This window comes from Pteropus alecto, unplaced genomic scaffold, assembly GCF_000325575.1.
Source record: "Pteropus alecto unplaced genomic scaffold, ASM32557v1 scaffold3, whole genome shotgun sequence".
NCBI lineage: Eukaryota > Metazoa > Chordata > Mammalia > Chiroptera > Pteropodidae > Pteropus > Pteropus alecto.
In genome coordinates this window covers 40,751,301-40,775,527 of record NW_006442484.1, presented here as the reverse complement: position 1 = coordinate 40,775,527, position 24,227 = coordinate 40,751,301, and the positions used below count along the sequence as shown (strand labels likewise).

The 24,227-nt window shown below is 37.6% G+C and overlaps 1 protein-coding gene across 1 annotated transcript in view; it reads left to right on the top strand.

The window, feature by feature from the left end:
- LRP2 (LDL receptor related protein 2) overlaps positions 1-24,227 on the top strand; it is a 184,264-nt gene that overhangs the window by 117,548 nt on the left and 42,489 nt on the right. The window contains exons 39-52 of the mRNA XM_025039562.1: positions 598-1,518; positions 1,659-1,824; positions 2,208-2,366; positions 3,504-3,793; positions 4,502-4,705; positions 5,914-6,156; positions 8,987-9,112; positions 10,427-10,546; positions 12,252-12,383; positions 13,727-13,928; positions 18,687-18,982; positions 20,052-20,568; positions 23,363-23,515; positions 24,046-24,216. Coding sequence (XP_024895330.1) covers positions 598-1,518; positions 1,659-1,824; positions 2,208-2,366; positions 3,504-3,793; positions 4,502-4,705; positions 5,914-6,156; positions 8,987-9,112; positions 10,427-10,546; positions 12,252-12,383; positions 13,727-13,928; positions 18,687-18,982; positions 20,052-20,568; positions 23,363-23,515; positions 24,046-24,216 — 3,700 coding nt within the window. The remainder of the gene's footprint in view (positions 1-597; positions 1,519-1,658; positions 1,825-2,207; positions 2,367-3,503; positions 3,794-4,501; positions 4,706-5,913; positions 6,157-8,986; positions 9,113-10,426; positions 10,547-12,251; positions 12,384-13,726; positions 13,929-18,686; positions 18,983-20,051; positions 20,569-23,362; positions 23,516-24,045; positions 24,217-24,227) is intronic.

Sequence of the window (24,227 nt, the reverse complement as noted above, 5' to 3'; positions counted from 1 at the left end):
ATTATACTGTCTTCACACTATGGACTTTTTATTCTAGCATTTACATTGTTTTGTAATGCTCAAATGAACTTTTTGTTTTGGTGGCTTTAGAAGGTCCCTGGGATGAAAACATCAATACTGGTTAGAAAGACTAGGAAAAAGGCCTCATGTTAATGCTAAGCACAAAGAGCATTTGGTGATATTGATCAACAGATCCTGCTGGCTCTCACTCTTTGCTCTTTTCATCATTATGCCATGATAATGTATATTTATAGTCTCTGAAGAGTCAGGTGTTCGACATTCAGGTAGAAGAGGAAGGACATTCTGGTAAATACACCTTTTAGTAGAAAGTGGGTTTTGACATTTGCTGTGAATTCTAATGTGCTTTAGAAGCTGAAGATAGGCACATTTTCTTTAAATCTGAAGAAACAATCTCTTGATATTCTAAGAGTAAATATTTATTTTTCTAAGTCTAAACCGAGACATTTATCATCATGGAAAAGTCAATATGTAATGAGTCAAACCTCAACCTTACATATTTGTTCTGAATTTGAAGAGGTATCCTCTTTTATCTTCTTGGTTTTCCATTCATCAGCATGCTCTTTTATTTTCCTGCAGAAAATCTTTATTTCATCAATGCTTTTCAGTCTGAAACACTGATAGAAGTTCTAAAGATCAATACCACCTACCGCCGTGTTCTACTTAGAGTCATAGTGGATATGCCCAGGGATATTGTTGTAGACCCCAAGAACAGATACCTCTTCTGGTCTGACTATGGGCAAAACCCAAAGATTGAACGTTCTTTTCTTGACTGTACCAATCGAACTGTGCTTGTGTCAGAGGGCGTTGTCACACCACGGGGCTTGGCACTGGACCATAACAATGGCTACGTTTATTGGGTTGATGACACTTTAGATGTAATTTCAAGGATCAATATCGAGGGGAAGCAATTGAGAGTGATTCGTTATGGCAGTCGTTACCCAACTCCTTATGCCATCACTGTTTTTGGAAATTCTATGATATGGGTAGACAGAAATTTAAAAAAAATCCTCCAGGCTAGCAAGGAACCAGAGAACACAGAGCCGCCAGCAGTGATAAGGGACAATATCAGTTGGCTAAGAGATGTGACCATCTTTGACCAGCATGTCCAGCCCCGGTCACCAGCAGAAGTCAACAACAACCCTTGCTTGGAAAATAATGGCGGATGCTCCCATCTCTGCTTTGCTCTGCCTGGATTGCACACACCAAAATGTAGCTGTGTTTTTGGGACCCTGGATCGTGATGGTAGGAGCTGTGCCATTCCGAAAGAAAATTACCTCATCTTTGCCTCAGAGAGTTCCTTGAGAAGCTTACACTTGGATCCTGAAGATCATAGCACACCTTTCCAAGCAATAAGTGTGGGAAGACATGTCATGACCCTAGACTATGACGGCATAAATAACAGGATTTACTTCACACAAAATTTAGAAGCTGGACATGGCCAGATTTCCTATGTCAGCCTGAATGCAGAGATCAGTTCTCCCACGATAATTGCTTCAGGTAAGTGCACTCCAAGTATAGCTTATCTTGGAAGGAAGTAGACACGATGGGATCAACACACATAGATGACCTGGTGATTCTAAAGTGCATGTTGAGACTTTAACGTCTTCGTGTATGTGTGTTTGTTGGTGTCTGTCCAGATATAGGGACTACTGATGGCATTGCTTTTGACTGGATCAACAGAAGAATTTATTATAGTGACTACACGAACCAGACAATTAACTCCATGGCTGAGGATGGGTCTAAGCGCACTGTGATAGCCCGCGTTACAGAGCCAAGAGCGATTGTGTTAGACCCTTGTGGAGGGTATGCCGTCCTCTTCTTTATTATATTTCTGTGTGCTTGTTACTGGAGAGAGAGGGGCCTGAAATTTTTTTAAGTTCGTAGAGGGCCACCATATTAGGGCTTGAACACTGTAGCTACAGATTCAAAGTAGAAAGAACATGAGTGACCTTACCTGGGAAAAAGCTCACGTGATGCTAGAAAGGTCGGCAGCATACTAGGCAATCAATGCTTTGACTCAGTAAATCCCTTTTGGGCAGATTGTGTAGGTGGGAATGGAGTAGGGTCACATTTGCTATGTTAATGTCAGTTTGCAGTTAAAAAATGCTGCAATTCTTTTTTAAGTAAAAAAGATTACAAAGTTCCTTGTGGTGGATTAATTATGATTCCCTTTGGATGACTACTAGGTATATCTACTGGAGTTCCTGGGGTACTAATGCCAAAATCGAGAGAGCAACACTGGGAGGAAATTTCCGGAAACCTATTGTGAACAGCAGCCTGGTCTGGCCCAGTGGGCTCACTGTGGACCATGAGGAAGATCTTCTGTACTGGGCAGATGCTAGTCTGTATGTGCCTTTGGTTATTTTTGTGGATGTTGATAAGAGGAGTTTTCCTCCCACTTCCAAAAAAAGAGAGAATTGCATGATGGGATGAAATATAATATGCCAAATAGATGTGGCCAAAATGTAGAATCACAGTTATAGGAAATATATTCTAGCTTAGTGAAATGTACCTGTGAAAATTGATCTATGCCATGAAATTGAATTCAATTATAAACTGAAAGGCATCTAAAGATGCATTGCTAGAGAATTCATTTCAGCTATAATTACAGATGTAATCACTCAATTTATAACCTATAGGGCCCATGTAACTACCATAAAATACGAATGATTTTTAAATACACACTGACATTAAGTTTTCTCTGGGCTTTAGCATTCGGTGTCTTCTCAAATAGATTCTTCTCAAGCCAGCTTCTTCTTAGCCAATTTCATAATGTTTTCCTTAAGAAACTTTTGTCAACTCTAATTTTATATGTAACTTCTCCAAGAACCCCCTGAAATTATTCACATTCCCATCATCCTAATGGAAGAGTTGAAGAGATGAGATGATTTGTTTTTTTATGGTTGGTGTCTATGTCAAGAATCTTAATTTTTCTTGCTAATTAATTTTCTTATGTTTTTGGTCTTGTGACATTGAGAACCTAACAACCTGATCTTTATTTCACTTTTTTTCATTTGAAACAAAGCAGTGATGTTTTGTGTCTAAATTGGGATTATTTTGGGTAAATACCTCAAGGTACTCAGTAAATGAGAAATTGAAAAAGTTGTTGAGGGAGTGGGAAAGGAAAAATAATTAACATTTTATTGTGGGACTTTTATGTACTAAAAACTGAGTTCCATGCATTACATGTGTTATTTCATAATATTCTCCTGTTACTAATGTCGGCATGGTCCTTTTTTACAGGATTACTTGTAGGTTATATTAATATTTAGAAATCAATTATTTATATAGGCTATTGTTTGATAAGCAAATTAAGGCCTCCCATCACCAGAAGAAACATTTCTAGTTGTCACATGCTTCACTTGAAAACAAAGTCGAGGGCTTGTGCAAAGCAACAGTTAGGCCCAGGCATTGGGCTGCCAATTGAGGAACTTAACTCTTTTTGGATTCCAGCATTTTTTTCTTTTTAACCTTTGTTTTAGGCGCAGAATTGAACGCAGCACTCTAATGGGCATGGAACGTGAGATCGTTGTCAGCACAGTCTTTCGTCCTTTTGGCTTGACTGTCAATGGACAGTATATTTACTGGACTGACTGGTCCACAAAAAAAATTTACCGAGCTAACAAATATGACGGGTCGGGTCAGACTGCGATGACCACGAGTTTTCCCTTCTGGCTTATGGGCATTCGTGTTGTTGTGAAAGACCACCCACAGCACTGCAGCAATCCTTGCGACCAGTTTAATGGGGGCTGCAGCCATATTTGTGCACCAGGTAAGGCATTGCCCATGAATATAGAATCAAAGAGTAATAATGATGATGGCAACTGGTAGGGAAGGTGAAGGAATATTCTGCTCTAACAGAACAAAATCCAAGTTCTTCTTGATTTCAGGGTAATTTAAAAAAGATTTGAGGGTTTGTATATGTAGTGAAAGACTTTGACAGACTTTTTTCCTATTTGATATGGAGGTAGGAAGAAAGACGAGATTTGGCTGTGGTACTTCATGACTTGAATAGAAATTCCATCAACGAGCTTACCTTTTTTTATGAAAAGATTTAATTCTTCCACTTAGGAGATACTATTTATAGTTTGAAATATTACTAATGATATAAAGTGTAATATGTGTTATAATATGCTTCATAGTATTTTTTATAGAGAACAAATTCATAGGAAGATGTGCCTTATGATATCGTTGCTTTGTAGATTTTGCCAAGAAGGCGGAATGGTTTCCATTGCTTCAGTATAGATGAGGGGTAGTTGTTTAAAGATTAGGGTGAATTAGCCACATTTATTAATTGGTGATTGTTCTTCTTGATGGAAGAATGTCTCAGAATATAGTTAAAAGTTTGATGAGAACAGTTTCCATCGTTTGTCTTATAGCACATTTAATATAGAAGCTGTTGCCAGTGCTATTCTGGAGGAGAAAATGTGAATGTTTGCCACACAAATCTTTTGGTTTTTCTGGGCCTACCTTTCTTCAGGTCCAAATGGTGCTGAGTGCCAGTGTCCACAGGAGCGCCACTGGTATCTGGCCAATAATAATAAGCACTGCATTGTGGACAATGGTATACGGTGTAATGGTTCCAGTTTCACCTGCCTCAATGGGCATTGCATCTTGGAGCAGTGGAAATGTGACAACAGCAATGACTGTGGTGATGGCAGTGATGAGCTGGAAAGTGTCTGTGGTGAGTTGAACTCTTGGAGCCTTCATCAGAAGTTAATGATGTCTTTATGCCAGGTGTTTGGTACAGAATCCTGCTTTCTGTGAATAGGTTAGTTAGAAATGTGCCTAAACATCCCATTAAAACTGAAAAACATTGAGTCTGAGAATCAAACTGCATTTCTGCTAAATTGCATATAAGCTGATACACTTGCTATGGAGTAGCGTACCCTCTGTAGTGGTTAGGAGCAAAAATACTGAATTAATATCGTGACTATGCCATTTACACAGTCTGTATAGCCTCAGACATCTCATCTGTAAAATGGAGCTACTGCTAGGATTCTTGAGAGGCATAAGAAAAACAATATATAAAAACAGAGCTTGAGACTTGATACCTGTTAAGCATGATTTAGCATGTAACTAAGGGCTCCATTAGGTGATTATTACCATTTTATTTTTATTTTATTTTATTTTTTCTAGACATCAGTGATTTATTTAATGAGTTGTTATAACAGTGCCTGCAGTTCTAGTCTCATACATAATTTACGTTTAAATAGGTAAGGTGACCACCTAGGGACACCTGGCACAAGCACAATGCCACCTGTGGTAGTTCTTATGCGCAGAGCCCATGCTCAGATGTGCTGGTTTGCAGTTTGGGTGTTTTTTATTGAGTTTTAGATGTTCAACTTATTGTGGTTTCAAGGGGAGAGATCTGAGGACGTCTCTCACTCTGCCATGTTTTCCAGCTGACTGTGATTGTTACCATTTTATTACTTTTCATAGCAGAAGGATAATTAATCTAATTATTTCATCAAAATCACTCCCAATATTCAGTTTCTATCCAAATGGGGTGAGTAAAACACAGTGGATGTTCTGAGGTTCGGTACTTTTTTTTCTAGTAGACTGTGTAGGGGTTAAGAGGTCTTTCCCCAAAGAAACTGTATTTGCATGCTTTTCTGCGATTGAGGTAAACTTTTGAATTGAAATGATAGAGAAGTGGACTGACTTTGCCATTTGCTTAAAATATGTCATTTGTTAAAAAAAAGTATGCAAAATATTTTGCTTAATCTAACTAATTTAAAGTGTTGTCTTACTTTGCATGCAGTCCATTTTGCAGCTGCTTTTGCCTTGGAAGGTAAACTCAAAGTGTCTATTTTATTTGATTGCATTCTTTTAGAAATTAGGATGATGCTTTAATCAAGAGGTTTCTTCAATGTGTTTTCCTCTTTTTAGCGTTTCACACCTGCCATTCCACTGCCTTCACCTGTGACAATGGGCGATGTGTCCAGTATCATTATCGCTGTGATCACTATAATGACTGTGGTGACAACAGTGATGAGAAAGGGTGCCTGTTCAGTGACTGTAATGCCACCACGGAATTTACTTGCAGTAATAGAAGGTGCATACCTCTTGAGTTTGTCTGCAATGGTGTAAACAACTGCCATGATAATGATACTTCAGATGAGAAAAATTGCCGTAAGTTCATTTTAAGTACTCGTTGTGCTTTGGGGTCCTAGATATTAGGAGATGAAACAAAGGCTTTCTGAAAAAACGAAACAGAACAATACAACAAAGAACTAAGTATTCACCTGAAACATAAATTTCATTTTAATGTATTCCATCAAATGACTTTTAAAAACAACTTTACTTAATATTTGAATTATTTACCTAACTTTATGGACCCATACAACCATTGACTATTTTAAACTTAAATATTTTATCCTTGGTTTATATATCTGCCAGATTAAAATTTCACTCGAAGATCAAAATTTTTTATTGTTTTCAAGCTTTACCAATTTTACTTTACAATCAAAATTTTTGATTGTTTTAGTTTTATCCATAGTTAATGACAAAAATTATTGCTGTGGTTAATGTTGTGCAAAAAGCTATGTAGTACAGTGTTGACTGAAATTATTTGTTGTTTTTTTTAGTTTTTCTGGTAAATTGCTTTTTTATTAATTGATATTTTCCAAATTTCTGGGGTTTGCATGTTAACATCTTGGGAAAACAAAGAGCAGAGTGTAAGTTCAAATATATTTTCAGTTTAGGTATATCTACATGGTCATCTGCTTTTGTAGGTAGAGTTATACACAGTATTTATTTGCGTGTGCTTTTTAAAAGAACTTTTTCTTATGGAAAATTTCAAATGTACACCAAAGCAGAAAGAAAAGTATAATATATCCATCACCCAACTTCAACATTTATCAACAGATGACCCATCTGTTTCATTCATTTCCCTCCACTTTTTTTCTGAGTATTTTAAAGGAACTCTCAGACATACATATCAGTGATTAAGACATTTTGAAAAACAACTACCATGCCATTGTAATGCTTATCTAGTAAAATCAATAATACTTAATATCCTCCTGAACTCAATCCATGTTCAAATTCTGTCACTTATCCCCAAAATGTCTTTTTACAGTTGCTTTATTCAAATTAAGATTCAGACAAGGTCTACCTATTGATTTTGATTGCTATAACTCTTTAATGTTCCCGTTTTTAAAAAATGCCTTTGATTTGTCCTGTGAAATGTCCCACATTCTGGATTCGACTATTTTCTTAATTGAGCCATTTAATTTATAACTTTATCTCTATTACTTCTTATTAACTGGAATTTTAGATCTGTCAATCTAAATCTTCCTTTGGGATGTTCCCATTGACCCTTTACCCAGTGGTTTTAGCATCCATGGATAGTTGTTCATAAATCCATGATTTCTTTAACGGTTACAAAATAAGCATTTAAAATTTTATTATTTCTTCCACATTTATTACCTGAAAGTACATAAAAAAGAAATTTCTCTTATCAACTATTTTGTTATCCTGAAGTACAATTCTGCAGGATAAATGTTTGAGTCTTTCCCTGTAATTGTCAGTTTTTGGAGTAATGAGTTGGTGAGCAATGAGCACTAAGTTTTTGTTTTGTTTTTAGTATCATATTAAACTCATGGATTTTACATAATTGATGAGTTTCAATGCGGTGAAGTCATGTATTCTTTCTGATGCTCAATTGTCCTGGCATGGCCCATTCAGTCCTCATAACTCAGGCTTGTACATTTCCTGTCTCAGACCTGGAAGTAATCACTTATTTAATGGAGACTTCATTTCTTTTGCAGTATTTAAAAATTGCCACAGCGTTGGAATACCCATTCCTATTTGTCTTTCATTGCTTCTTGGCCTTTTCAGTGGATAGAACTAGGAAATACAGTTTTTAAGGAACAGTATAAATTTATATTGGTATTTCTCATTTTAACCTAAGATTACAAGTTTTTTACTTAACTGCTTAAATTTTATAATTATGTCTCTTCCTTTATGGTAAAAATCTTGGTTTCTAATGACATTAATATAATAACTTATTTGCTTTATTCTACAATAATGTAAAAATGCCTATAATAATTTAAAAATAACTACACAAATACTGTTATTGTTACCAATAAATCTACTTGTTCTTAGATTATTTCCCTCTAGGGGTATGCAGTTAAAATACTGATTTCAAAGTTATTTGAATTTTTTTCTCTGTATGGTTATGCTATTATTTGATTTATCATTGTTTTCATTTGTTACCATTTCCAAATTTTACGAACTGCTTTCCCTTTTCCCTTTTTTTCATTGTTTTTATTTATTCAAAATAACGTACACGGTTCCCAAGTCAAAATTATATGACAAGGTACATTCACAGAAGTCTTTTATCCTTGTCTTCTCCACCCTGTTCCCTCCATACTATTCTCAATCTATCCATAGGGATGACAATCTTCATTAGTTTATTTATTTATTTATTTTTCAATATAAGCATCTCTCTCTCTCTCTCTCTCTCTCTCTCCCATCCTCTCCTCTCCCTCTACATCACTGTTTTTGTTACACAAAAGGTAGCCTACTATTTTGAATTGTGCTTTCTTACTATTAACAATATATAACAATATATCCTGGATATCATGCCATCATTCCTTATCAATATATAGAGATCTTCTTTATTCCTTTTTATAGCTACATGTTGCTCCATTGTGTTGATATGCCATTGTTTATTTAATTAAGAGTTCAGACTCTCCTTGATGCTATTAAATAATGAAAATGATTTAAACTACAAAGCAAGCCTCCTTTCCCCTCTCTGCACTATCAGCTGGAAATAGCTCTCTTTACTATAGACTCTATGGTATAAAACAAGTGTCATGGATCATGCCTCTGTGATAGCTTTGAGAATGCCTCCCTTCTAATAATTTGAATTCTCCAATAGATCTGTCAGCATGGACATTCTTTATGGTATATATGTGATGGATATATTCCAAATGTTTATCTGGTTGTCTTTTTCAAGCTGATCGCACTTGCCAGTCTGGATTCACAAAATGCCACACTACAAATATTTGTATTCCTCGTACTTACTTGTGTGATGGAGACAATGACTGTGGAGATATGAGTGATGAAAGCTCCACTTTTTGCGGTAATATAAGCCTACTTCTCTTTCTGTGGTTCCAGGGATGCATGTCTTCAGCTAATACAAAGATATATGGCTTGGGTGTTTGGGCTAATTTCAATTTGTCATCTCAAATTGACCTTGTAAGTAGATTCAGTAGGCGGTTACTTTAGGATGTGATTGGAGGGACAAAAGAAGTTCCTTCTCTCTGTTCCCTGGCTGGAGGCCCATCTCTAAATATTTCCTCCAGAGACCTGCTCTGATACCTAAACTATACTTGCAGAATTTGCATTAAGCCCTTAAATTTACTCTTAATGTGGTTATACTGGCCACTAGTAATTGAAAGAATTTTTCTGTTTTTAAATATGTTTGAATTTCAGAAAACTTTATTTCATATTTAGCAATTTTGTTCAATCAAACAATTTCCTGTATTTGTACATCTAGTTAAAAGATCTTAAGCTCAGTAACTTTGAGACTATTAATTCAAATAGATAAAGATTTAAGAATTCAGTAATTGTCACCAGGCCAGGCTACTAAGAGCGGGAGTCAGTTATAGTAACAGAAACAAGAGGAAGTAGAATTCAGGATGTAGCCATCAGATAGGGACATACAGATTGGAGCTAGTGCTGATCTTACAGGGACCTCTGCTTCCTTAGCATTTTTTTCCCCAGCAAATCATCAGATATCATGGGCTACAGCAAGGGAGACTTGTAGACCGGAAGAATTATAAGACTTGATTCTTATTTGTACACACATAACAATTTAGAAAATACTTTTGACAGGAGCTACCTAAGGTTACTGGAGAAAAGAACCAATATTCAAACATAGGCAGAGTCATTTACTCAAATAAACATTATAACATTATAACAAAGATGAATAACAGCAGAACTTTGCTAACTCTCTAGAATCATGGTGTAACATGCTAAAGGTTGTGTGTGGGGCGAGCTCAGATATGGTCATGTTATTGTTGTTTTTGCCTTTAATTATTATTTCAGTAGAATTTAATTGTATGTTACAGCAGAAAACAGAAGCAAGTCTCTTACATTAATTTGTAATTTCATGCATCAAAACAATAGTTTTTGGTATTTCTAATAAAATTTATTCTGGGATTTCTGGAATCTAGAAAAAAATATTCTAGAAAACTGGGGCAGTATTGTCTGCCTTCTCTCTCTTCCATACTCCTCCCTCCCCGTGGAAAGCAAATACAAAAGCCCATCTCCCAGGCCTCAATCTTCCTTGGCAACTATTTATTTAGTTCAGAGATATAGGCAAATTGTTAAGACTAATGGGAACAAACTTGTGTTTGCTCATAGGTTTTATCTTCTTTCCTTCCTCTTGCAGCCTTTCACACATGCAACAGCAATGAGTTCCACTGCACATCTGGACGCTGTATTCCTAGCCATTGGTACTGTGATCAAGAAAGAGATTGTCTTGATGGCTCTGATGAACCTGCCACTTGTGGTAAGAGAGTAAGAAAACATGATAAGCATTATGATACAGCTAGAGCAGTGGTCCCCAACCTTTTTGGCACCAAGAACTGGTGCTCCTATGAGAATCTAATGCCTGATGATCTGAGGTGGAGCTGAGGCGGTGATGCTAGTGCTGGGGAGCGGCTCTAAATGCAGATGAAGCTTCGCTTGCTTGCCAGCCGCTCACCTCCTGCTGTGCAGCTCGGTTCCTAACAGGCCACAAACTGGACTGGTCCGTGGCCCGGGGGTTGGGGACCCCTGAGCTGGAGAACCTCTTCTAACTACTTCAAATACAGACGAAGGTCATGTCTGCTGAATGTTTGCACTCCCTGCTCCTACTGTCAGCTGACATGCCAAAACCACTCAGCAGATATTCATTAAAAACCTGTTAGTGTAGGGCACTGTGCGTGCTGTTCATCAAGATATAGAGGTTACAGGTTGCAGGTTGCTGATTGATGCTGATGACATGAGATTATGTTAGTGTTGCACCTAATATGGTGCCTGGCTTGTAGAACTCAATTAATTTTAATTGACTCTGAACTGGACTTTCTAAATTTGGCTGAGCTCTGACCCATAAGACTGGGAGGATCCAAAAGTGATTGTAATCATCACATACATGGGGAAGGGTCATAGTTGGGCACACATCCTTTTCCTGTTCTGTCTGTGTGCCAGCTTATGAGGAAGGGTCCCATGGCCATCTGAGATTCTCAAGAAGTTCCAGGGGCCCTTTGATATTCTTGGAGGCAGTTGTGCTTGTTTATATTTGGAGGCTGCTACCTTTGCAAATTCTAATCTATATCTATGCACTTTTTTTTTAAACATAATTATGAAAATATAAAGCTACAACCTTTTACATTAATTTTTTATCTGTCAATAAATCCTATCGCTATATAAGGATTAGGATCTTATGGGCATGGGCCAACTTCCTGTCTTTAAAGTTAGAATGAGGTATATATGACATTTCGAGCTAAGGATGAGGTAAGGTTCCTTGGGGCTTCAGAGGGAGGGAAGTTCATTCACAGAATAATAAGAACAGATGTTCAGTATTTAGAATTTGCCCTGTTCTATAGATAGGTCATGAAAAGTTATTTATGGTGAGATTATTATTATGGGAAAGGCCCTCTAATTTAAATCCTTTAGGGAGAGGTAAAAGTTTCTCTTGAATCTGCAGGTTCTCGATTTCTTTCATCTCAAAATAACCCACGTGCTAAAGTAGCACATCTTGGCTAGGAGGCCTATTCTGAACCCTTTCAACATCCTGTTAGAAACTTCTTTGTGCATTCTTATAGGCTAGATTTCTAGAAGTGATGCTATGTCAAAAGGGATTTGTCTCTTCAAAAGCTGTATCGATCTATACACCTTTCTTACTTTTTAATGAAATGTCCTGTTTTTCATTACTGTTACCTTCGTGCTATGTTTTTTAATAGTTACAATTAAATTTTCTTTTGCTTTAGGCTATTTTTGTGGGGTCTCTGGTTTTATGAGAATATGACGACTTGGTTAGTTGAATAGGAACATGTTGGGGATATGATTAAATAATTTAATTATTGTTATAGACAGCCTATGCTATAGCAGACTTCTCTCAAGATTTCTGGACTGCAAACCATTCTTTTCATCAAGAGTGCTTGCTATTTATTCATTCATTTATTTATTTATTTACTTACTTACTTACTTACTTACTTACTTATTGTTTTCAGTGTACCATGAGTCAACATGCTTAAGTGATGAGTTCAAGTGTGACAGTGGAAGGTGCATCCAAAGAGAATGGATCTGTGATGGCGATAATGACTGTGGGGACATGAGTGATGAGGATGAAAGGCACCATTGTGGTAAGTGAAACCAATTAATCCCTCTGCAAAATCACATTCCAGGAAAATTCAAGATTTATTTTTATGTCTCTGGAGAGTTTGATTGTCAGACAAAGTCCTCTTTAATTGAATGCCCATCAATAGACAGTTACCTTTATTTTTCTACTCTGGCATTTTTTGATATCATGTACTTAAATGCTTTTAGATAATGAAAAATGATTTTAATGTTTATTTTCTTTCTCTTGCATTTAGCTAAGGGAAAAATGTCCTATATTTCTAGAGTAGATAAAGAGAATGAAGTCGGCCACTCTTAACAGCAGCTTTAACAGTGCAGCAGTTAATTGTGTGCCTCCAGTTTCATCTGTTAGCTTAGAGATGTTATTTGAGGGAGGGTTGTGGAACAGACTGTGGAACACCATTTCTCATTACAACAGATCATGGGAGTCTTTGCTAAGGTGTCAGAAAAGTGTCTTTCCATGGTAGAATAATAAAAACAACGGCTCTCTGATGTTAGCGTTTGATTGTCACCTCATGTGTCAGTGACTTTGGTCCACATGTACTCTGTCCATTGAGATGGGTGGTTGGCAGCTGCACAGACATGAATTGCAGCATGTACTTTCCTGCCACCTACCTCCTTTACCACCTCCTTCTTTTGGTCTCCTATTCACCCACAATGGGATTAAATAAAATACCTGTTCTTTTATTCTGGGGCATTAATGATTGTATATTACTATATCATCTCTCTCCTAACAGTGTCATGGTTTCTGACAACTCTTGTTGATATATGTTCCTCTTATACACCCAAATTCTACTTAGGATGGTAGCTATGATGCAGTTATAAAAGCACTAACTTTGAAGTAATAGTTCTTTAGAAAGAGAGACTGTGACTGAGCCATCTAGTTAACCATTTTGAGTTTGATTTTTCTCATTCGTAGCACTGGTATAAAAATACCTGTCTCACATTGTGTTTGTGTGATTACACTTTGTAAACTAAAAAAAATGTTACCAAATGTAATTTTTGGTATTCCATTAACAAAATGGGAGTAGTTTTATGAAGCCCTAAGGGAAAAATATGATCTTACATTAATTTGAGGAAAAACTAAGTGAAGTGTTTTATGATATTTATTTCTTACTTCTGAAAAAAATCCAAGGTCCAAAGCAATTAAAATAGAATTATTGGAGGTATTTTTTTATGATCTATTATTACCATAGCAATGTGATTTGTCTACCTATTTTCCCCTCATTCCCTTTCTTCTCTCAGACTGTTCAGTAACACAAAGCAAGAGAAATAATGGTTCAGAATGAATTTGACTGCTAGAATGAGCTCTCATGTAGTTTCTGATTTTTGTGTGCTTTGGTTTTAGAGAGTCACAACTGCTCAAGTTTTGAGTTTCTCTGTGTAAATAATGTGCCTCCATCCAGGAGGTGCATTCCGCAATCTTGGGTCTGCGATGGTGATGCAGATTGTACTGATGGCTATGATGAGCGACAGAATTGCTCGAGGGGATCTTGCTCTGAAAATGACTTCACCTGTAGTAATGGACAGTGTATCCCAGATTCATACAGGTAAATTGGGGGGTTAAAAAATTTCCCAGTATATCTCAAATATTTGTGGGGGTAACACTGACTTATCTATTAGGTATAGTGTCCACAGTACCTATAGCCTGTGGTACTTTCAGTGGCCTATGAAATGTTTAGATTTCTTTTAATATCAGAAGGAAAAAAGAGACATTTTAGGTTAAAGTAAGTATTTTAATGTCATATTAATGTACATATCTGTCTTTAAATCAGTGTTGTCAGTAAATACAATTTAAAATATTTTTTTGGAGGAAGGGGCCCAAGAAGGTGAAAGTACTTGGGGCTCATGAAAGTCGTAATATGACCTTGCAGAGAGGGCCAAGGGAGATGAATAAGGCTTGAAATAAGAAAAGTTTCTTCTTGAAGTAGGTGACCCTGTTGGTTTTCCATTTGGAGTAGAGGCATGGGGATAATAAATGCTGAACTTTCTTCTCTATGCTATAGAAGAACAACAGTTCAAGTACAATGATAAATGGAGCTTGGCTCTTAGGCTCTGAGTCAGTGAGACGACAGGGAGAGGCCAGCGAGGAGAACTGAGAATGCCGTGCAGGAGTGGCAGGAGAGCCAGACCTTTTATGCTCTTTTTTTGAGAGACGTTGGAAATCTGGATTTCTATATGAAATATTCCGATTTTTAAATACCGAAAACAAATTTTAAACTTTTAACACTGTGTCAGTCAAACAGATTCAGTTTATAGCCTGCCAGTTTTGGGGACCTCTCCCATAATTTTCTGGTGTTTGATTGCTTATCATTTTCTCCAAAATGGACCATTCCAAAAGTTTATATTTTTTTTTAGCCCCCAACCTCTCACTATTCCTACTTAAAAACTTTTTGGATAAAAGGGGAAATAGACAAGAAAAATGATGTGTAGGTTTCAATCTTGACAGACTAAAAGAATAGTAAGAGCATTAACAAGAGTAGGGGAGTCCAGAAGGGAGTTTGCCCAAGGTGAGTTTGTTGTACTAGGACTTCCTGGTGTGAAAATATGTATTAGGCATTTGGACACATAGAAGTGGAGCTAAGAAGACATATTACATATGCCAAGGACATACACAAATATTGAGAGAACAACTGTCAGCTTACAGTAGCCTGCTAGGGAAGGAGATGGAAAAGATATACGAAGCAGGCACGAGATTAGAACAGCAGAGCTTTTGGGGCCATTTGCTTAGGAGCAGGTAGCCCCTTGGAAGGCCCTGAGGTATTACTGAAATACAGCATGGTGCAGAACTGTGTGTTCATGACGGTGGTCATGAGGAAGCCAGAGAAGGTTAAGTCATCTTCTGTGAAGCATGCAGAAAGAGCAGGCATTTGGCATTCTGACCAAAAAAGTTGTAGTAAAGAGGTAGATGAATGTCATCTGGAAAATGTACTCTTGTGGGGTGACTCATCCCCTGCTGAGGCCCATTGCTGAGAGGTAGTAGCTTGAGTAATGACAACCTGACATTGCTGAGAGGTAGTAGTTTGAGTAATGACAACCTGAAGACATTCAGGAGACAGAGCTATCTTCTTTTGTAGTGAATTATGCTTATGTACTTCACTGATATAGATGTGATCTGTAGATTTTTAGTCTTGGAAATAAATCTTTATATTTTTTCCCTAGTTGCTCAAGAGTTCTATTACATTGTCTTGAGATTTGGTTCTTTGGAATCCAGTAAATATTTAATACCATCAGCCTTAAATGAAGTCTTAATTTTGATCTAGGTTATTTCACTCCTCTTCTGAACTTTCTGCACTCTGCCTCCATTATTACTATGATCTTGCACCACTTGACTTACCTGCCTTACCAGACTTTTACTGGTTTTATTCATCTTTTCTTCCCTTTCCACCTTTCTTTCGCTCTCTCGCTCGCGCTCTCTCGCTCTCTCTCTCTCTCTCTCTCTCTCTCTCTCTTCTCTCTCTCTCTCTCTCTCTCTCTCTCCTTTCTGAATTGCTATTGCCAAAGGCTGTGGCAGAAAATAAAAATACTGTTTGGCTGGAAACTTGAACTACAGGGACTAAAGTAACTCCAAATCTTGTTTGCCTGGAGTGCTTCTACTAAGTGCACTGTTATTGTGCACCCTTTTGCTTGCTTGTAGAATGTGTGCTCCTGCATTTGGTACATTAATACAAGGGATCATATTTCCTATCAACTTTTTCCCCTTGGCTCATTACTGATGATGCTGAAGAACCTGAATAAGAGGGAGTTGTGAACAGCTCGCTGGAATACTTACGTGCAATTGTGTCTAAAAACTTGATGATTTGTTTGCCTGACTTTTTTCTCCCTCTTGGGTTGCATCTAAACTAAAGGAAAGAAAGCATTGGTATCTTAAATCATTTAGAAATAAGTTAAATAGTTCTCAGGAGACCAAATGGGGCTGAGTCAGCTTGCTTTGATCAACACTTTCTTTACAGTTACATGAACACATTTTGGTATAAATCATGTTGGCTATGGCCTAGGTTTGTAGATGGGAGAGTGCTGATTAGAAGACCTAACCATAGATGAGTTATAAAATTGACCACATTCAGCTTTGATACCTTAACATCTTTTAACGCTCTGCCTCAAACTCCTATGCCCTCCATAGTAAATTCTTTTTTTATAATTAAAAAAAATTTCAATTACAGTAGATATTTAATATTATATTAGTTTAGGATGTATAGCACAGTGGTTAGACATTTATAGAACTTATGAAGTGATCGCCCTGATAGATCTTGTGCCCACCTGACACCGTATGTAATTATTACAATATTATCGACTATATTTACTATGCTGTACTTAACATCCCCCTGACTATTTTGTAACTGCCAATTTGTACTTCTTGATTCCTTCACGTGTTTCACTTAGCCCCTCAAACCTCCTCCCATCTGGCAACCATCGCTTTGTTCTCTGTATCTATGAGTTTGTTTCTGTTTTGTTTATTTTGTTTTTTAGATTCCACATATAAGTGAAGTCTTATAGTATTTGTCTTTGTCTGATTTATTTCACTTAGCATAATACCCTCTAGGTCCATCCATGTTGTTGCAAATGATAGGATTTCATTTTTTTTTTTTTAATGGTTGAGTAATATTCAATTGTATATATGTACCATAATTTCTTTATCCAATCATCCATTGATAGGCATTTAGGTTGCTTCTATATCTTGGCTATTGTAAATTGTGCTTTCGTGAGCATAAAGATGAATAATTCGTAATTTATCTTTACGAATTATTGTTTTGGTTTTCTTTGGATAAATTACCTCCCCCCTTCCCCCGCCCCTTCCCTTCTGGTACCATATCTTCTTTATCCATTCATTTTTTGATTGGAACATTTAATCTATTTACATTTAAAGTAATTATTGATAGATATGTAGTTATTGCCATTTTATTAATTGTTTTCTGATTGTTTTTGTAGTTCTCTGTTCCTTATTCTCTCGCTCTCTTATATGTTGATGACTTTCTGTAGTGTCGTGTTTGGATTTCTTTCTCTTTATTCCTTGTATATCTCTTGTGGATTTTTGTTTTGTGGTTACCATGTGCTTCATATAACAATCTATTTTAAGCTTATGGTTGCTTAAATTTGAACATATTCTAAAATAACTACCATTTTTACTTTCTCCATGTTTGTTTTTGTCATTATCTTTTGCTTTGTGTGTGTGTGTGTGTGCGCTTGTGTGTATCCCTTAGTTTACTGTCGTAATTACACATGATCTTCCTGCTTTTGCCTTTTAACCTTTGTACTAGCTTTCATGTTGGTTGATCCACTGCTTTTACTGTATGTTTGCCTTTGTCAGTGAGAATTTTTTTCTTTGCAATATTTTCTTATTCATATTTTTGATTTTTTTCCCTTCTTCTTAAAGAAAGCCTTTTAATATTTCTTATAATACTAGTTTGATGGTGATGAACTCCTTTAGCTTTTTCTTGTCTGGGAAAGTAAATTCCTTTATGAATTGTCAAACATTAGTTTTGTTCATCATTACTTAAGATTCCTTTATTTTTATGATGAGTTACTGTTAGCAGGACCCCCTTCAGTAATCATGACTTTCATGGGACCTTGGAATAATGTAGAGAAGAAAGACTAGTTTGGCCCACAAAATTTCAGGAAACTGCTTTGTCCTCAGGATGTCTGAGAACGTTAGGTCCCAAAATAGCTTCTAGAACTATGAAATGCCTTCTTCATTTGACAGTAGTCTGTGCTAAACTACTAGTTTTCCCTCCTTCCCATCACCGTAACTACTTACATCTCATGGCAGGTGCAGGAGTATTACAATGGAAGATGGAAGGAACAGGACTGCTAATGCAAACCTTAATTTAATTGGAAGATATGTGTTCTTAGAGGACACATCTAATAACCTTATCATTTATAATATATAGCACTCATCCTATGAGTATCTGCTTGGGTATGGGCACCTCTAGCATATGGCTACCTAGGATTTTGCCTGTGCCCGTAAACTGTCTCATTATCTGATGATAGATCTGATGAACACCAAAGTTATAAAAGTTATATTTAATTAATTTGTCAACTGGGGCAAAATGAATGAAATTATGTTTGATAGCTTTAGATCCACATTTCCAGTGATAGAAACCAGCACCTGGAGAAGTTGTGTGGAATGCTAAATATTATATTTCTTTAGCGCTGAGGATTGGTGGGGTGGACGAAGATTCTGGTGGAGGGGGTACTAAGGACATTGGTGATCTTGGTATTAAAATGGTTGACCTGGCATTCAGGAGGAGAACATAGCTGAGACTTGTTGTCATCTCTCTAAGGGTTGTGTCCTGGGTCTCATAACACAGGTGTGACCGGCACAATGACTGTGGTGACTACAGTGATGAGAGGGACTGCTCATACCCCACCTGCAATGGGAATCAGTTTACATGTCAGAACGGGCTCTGCATTTATAAAGGCTACGCCTGTGATGGGGAAAATGACTGTGGAGATGATTCTGATGAGCTGGAGCACCTGTGCCATATCCCAGAAACCACGTGCCCCCCTCATCAGTTCAAGTGTGATAATGGGAACTGCATTGAAATGGTGAAAGTCTGTAACCACTTAGATGATTGTTCAGACAACAGTGATGAAAAAGGATGCGGTGAGTATAACATAAGATTTGGGAAAAGGAAAACAGGGAGACTGAAGATGAATTCTTAACCCCTTATGACTTATCAAGACTTTTCAGTCTGTCCTCAAAGTAAAAATTACCAGAGAATTACTATTTCTTATCTATCAAAGGCAGGGCTTTCTTGGTATAAGGGTAGTACACAAAAGTTTTTTGGACTTATTCGTCAGTTAGACAGTTCATTACAGAAAACAGAAGATGAGCAAAGTCAGGCCATTAGTACTTAATAGTATCATTAAACATGTCCAACAACATTGATTCTCTTTGAATCCTTGGAATGACTGGTTGCCTTAACTGCCTCTCTGCTAGGATTTCTTAGCCTGTTCTTTATCTCCATCCTCAGGTGACCGAATGGGAGAGTTTTAATCTCTCCCTTACCCCAACCTCCACAAGTAAACCACTCTAGAGTTTATAATATGTAGAATTAATAAGAACATGTTCTCCCTGTGCAGTTAGTTTTTGTGTGAGTTTGGCCGTGTGTCCCAGGACCAACCAGAGGTACACCCAGTGGAGTGCTGGGCGGCTCCTCTCTTCTTGTGAGAGCCAAATGTGCATCTCTTCCCAGCTTTGTGTTCAGTGATGTCACACTGGCAGCCTGAATTTGGCCGGCCGTGGTGTGAGTAGTCACACCACTGAAATGGAAGATACTACATATCGGGGCATTTCCCTCGCCTGGAGGCTTGTTTATCAGAATACCACTGGCTGGGCTCTTTTCTTCTATTCCTCTTTCTCCTTTCTCCTGTCATTTTACTTTATAAATCATTGGTTTAAAGAAGTTTGCAGATATAGGATTCAAAGTCAAACCGAAGCTTGTTAGTTGTATTAGTCGTTAAAATCACTGGTGAAGGATTAAGTTGGGGAGGAAGTTTAAAACACAGTGATTTTTGAATAACATGTGGCCTTGAGAAATCTCTATTGTTTATCTACTTTTAATATGATTCATTAAGAATTGGTGCTGTACAGTGTAAATGTTGCATTTGGACCATTATAGTGGAGTCACTGCTGACATTTTAGTTCTCTAATAACTTTCTTTTACCTACAGGCATTAATGAGTGCCATGACCCTTCACTCAGTGGCTGCGACCAAAACTGCACAGACACCTTAACCAGTTTCTATTGTTCTTGTCGTCCTGGTTACAAGCTTATGTCTGACAAGCGGACTTGCAGTGACATTGATGAATGCAAGGAGACGCCCTTTGTCTGTAGCCAGAAGTGTGAGAATGTAATGGGCTCCTACATCTGTAAGTGTGCCCCAGGCTACATCCGAGAACCAGATGGAAAGAGCTGCCGGCAGAACAGTAACATCGAGCCCTATCTCATTTTTAGCAACCGTTACTATTTGAGAAATCTAACTATAGATGGCTCTTTTTACTCCCTCATTTTGCAAGGACTGGGCAATGCTGTGGCATTGGATTTTGACCGAGTAGAAAAGAGATTATATTGGATTGATATAGAAAAAAAAATCATTGAGAGAATGTTTCTGAATAAGACAAACAGGGAGACAATCATGAAGCACAAACTACCAGCTACAGAAAGTCTGGCTGTAGACTGGGTTGGCAGGTAAGAAAACACCAAGGAGCTTTTTAAAAGTTAAAAAAATTAAAAAAAAAAATTCTAACCATCTTAACAGGGAATTAATCCTTCCAACTTAGGTTAATATGTGAATACATTTAATGGTTCTGCATATTTTTTTTTTCTGCTGTGTACCTAATACTCAAATGAGATACCACAGAACCCAAAATCTAGTGATTTTTAAGAATTTATGGTATCATTTTTGGGGGGAGGGACATCAAAGGGGAGCAAAGAGCTCTGTTATTACTGGCCGTTCAGTTAACTGGAGATGATATTAAGGGATGATTCATGCATTCATTGGTTTATTCAGTCACTTAACTGCTTCATGTCAGCTGCTATGCCAGGCTCTAGGAGCCTAGAGCAGCCCCTGCTTTCCTGGAGTTCGCAGGCTTGCTTACAACGTTAGTCATTCTCAGCCTGGGCTGGTCATGAGATAGAGAATGGCTAACCTGAAACTTTTGTTTTGAGATAGTCTTTTTAGAAAATGAGGATTTTTAAGGTAGGCAAGGGATATTTTAATTAAACTTTATCAAATCAACCACATTTGTTAACATCTCTATTGAATCTTGAATATCAGATACTCAGCTGTGGGCACTTATACTGCAAATATTATTGCTGCAGTCAGCCCAGACCTACAGAGGACTCTTCTGCATCTTCTCTATTTGACCATCTTAAGGGTAAAGATTCTAAAATGGAGGGTGGGGAGTTTGCTCCCTAGAACTACCTGAATAGTAGCTGGCCTACCATAGGTGCTCAATAAGTGCCTGCTGAATAATAAATAAATTGAGTAATGAATGGACTATGTGAATAGGAATATTTTACATATCATGGCTCTACCAAGTATCAAAAAGCATAGCGATTAATGATTTGTAGGAAACGAACTAAACTTGGTACTGTTTCTGTTCCATCTTTTGCTCCAAAGAAGGGAAAAACAGGATGATATTTTCCCCTGGATTTTAGCTACTTTCCTCTCCACTTGGGCATGTACTTGACCAGGAGAGAGGATTACATAAATGCATGGTAGTCAGGAAGATGGTGCAAGAACATCTAGTGTGAGGGTAGGATAAAATATCCTCTGACTGAAGTATTTCTAAATGTTCACGATGGAGCACAGCCAGTCTAAACATTCCTTAAAAGACAAAGGAAGACTAGAACCCAGTTACATTTAAGTTTGTAGGGGGCATTTGTAAGATATTAACTGCATTAAAATTAGAAACAATTTCTCCGATATCAATAAAGATGTCCACTGCTAACCCAGGGGCGTTTGGTTTCCAAAGCCTTTGTACTTGACATATAATTTTTAAAAGCACCATTATGCACTTTGGAAGATTTTACTGGCTCTCAGCCTCTTGTTTTCCAGCAGTGAGAGTGGAGTGTCTCCTTCATATTCTCTTGAAAAGAGTGCTCATGGGGTCAGTCTTTTGACTGTGGAATGAAGAGAAATTGATGAATCGGCAGTAAGCTTAACAGAATGGTGTGCCCTATGGTGTATTCAGTCTTGAATTCCTGCTCTACCATTTTCTAATTATACAATCCCAGGGCCTCAGCAGCCTCATCAGAAAAACAGAGATAATAATAGTACCTACTCCCAGAGTTGTTGTGATCTTAAATAAAATAATGTTTTAAAAAATTCTTAGCCTAGGTCCTGGCATTTAGTGGGTATTCAATACATAGCTGCTATTATTATTGGTATTCTTAGCCTCTGTAATGATGGAATCCAAGATTGTGGTCATCTCATTGATCAGGATTTACCTAACTGGCAAGACTTGCACTTTCATGCATACTCATTCCCTCATCCTCAAGCCTAAAAGGATGCTGCTGTCCTAACAGTTACATATTCTCACAACCAGCATGGTTGGATCAGGGCTTATCTCTTGCAAGGAGACATCTAGGCCTTTTGGAAGGGAAATCACTCTCCTTCCAGTTGGAATTGACTATCGGATCCTAAATGACACTCAAATTCTTAAACCCTTTGGAAGCTTATGGATACTTAAGACTCTGGTGAAAACCATGGACCCCTTCCTGGAGAAAAGCACTTAACACATTGAGCTCACACATTTTGTATCAGTTTTAGAGGGTACACAGACCCCTCAAAGCCCAGGCTAACTTGATGTCAGGTTAAGGACCCCAGATTAAGAATCTCTGTCTTATAGAAAATAAATGGACTTTATGGAATAGAAATATATTTAGAACTGAAATATCCTTCAGGTAGGAGTTTCTAACAATTTTTAATAAATTTTTAAAGCTTTTTAAGTTTGATAGAGTAAAACTTAGCGCGGGGTAAGAAATTCATTTTGTCAACTTAGTCTGATAGAGCCAGGGATGGGTAAGGTTTCTCCTTATCTTAAGGATGCCATGATTCAGAGTTCCTTTGTGCAGTCTCAATGATACACTTAGACAAGTCTGCTTCCTCAGCTCCATCATTTAAACTGTAGTTTATGACACTCATTGTTTTCACTTCTGCTTCCCTGCTCCTCTGAGCTTTTGCATTGCCTGGAAAGGATAGTTTACGCTGCATGAAGAAAGTAAAGCCAGAATCCTTGTGTGAGGTATAGCCCCAGAAATCTCTCTGTGATATCATCTTAAAGTGCAAATTGTAGCACACGTTCTTGCATCTCCTGTTGCCTCATCTCAGGACGGCCAGTTGTTTCCCTTTGCTCTTGTTTGCCTGGGGAAAGTGTCTGTATGATTCCAGTGTAGCTCAGACAAGAAGTTGGGTGGCTAAATATGCAGTTTCACCAGCAAAATGGCTGTATGGGTAACTCCTGCCTCTCTATTTCAGAAAGCTCTATTGGGTGGATGCCTACCTGAACTGCCTCTCTGTCTCTGAGCTTGATGGCCGATACCGCCGCAAGTTGGCTGAGCACTGTTTGGATGCCAACAACACCTTCTGCTTTGATAACCCCAGAGGAATTGCCCTTCACCCTCAATATGGGTATTGTCTTCCTGTAACCTTGGGCTTTTCTTTCATGCCCTTATTTCGTCTCTGTTACCAGAAAAGCTGTTCATATAGTTATCTCAAGGCCAATATCTTGCTGGGATCTGTCTTCTTTTCTTATCTGGTAAATGGTTTAGTATAATGGGTAGAAGCATGGTTTACTCAAATGATATTCATGAGCTATTCTGTTTTCTTTGCCATGACTCATCATTTCACTTTTCAAGTCACAGATTTGGGCTGCATGCAAAGAAAATTACAGAAAAACAAAAACAAAAACAAAAAAAAAGCCAACCCACCTTTACTGGACTTTCTATGTCAACTCCACTGAAGTCCCCAGTTAATCATGTTCATTTTTGAGCATTCTCTGTTTGTCATTACCTTTCAGGTTATTTTCTATTAGTTCTCTTTCCTTTCAGAGAGGCTTTTCAGACTATAAACTTTATTTCTCTAATCAGAGAAGAGCTATGTCCTTTGGCTACTGATTTCTTTTGGCTTCAGGAGCTGACCCTTTGTGTTTCCTCCAACAGGTATGTCTACTGGGCAGACTGGGCTCACCGAGCATACATTGGGAGAATAGGCATGGATGGAATCAATAAGTCTGTGATTATCTCTACCAAATTAGAGTGGCCCAATGGCATCACCATTGATTATACCAACGATCTACTCTACTGGGCAGATGCTCACCTGGGTTACATTGAGTACGTATACA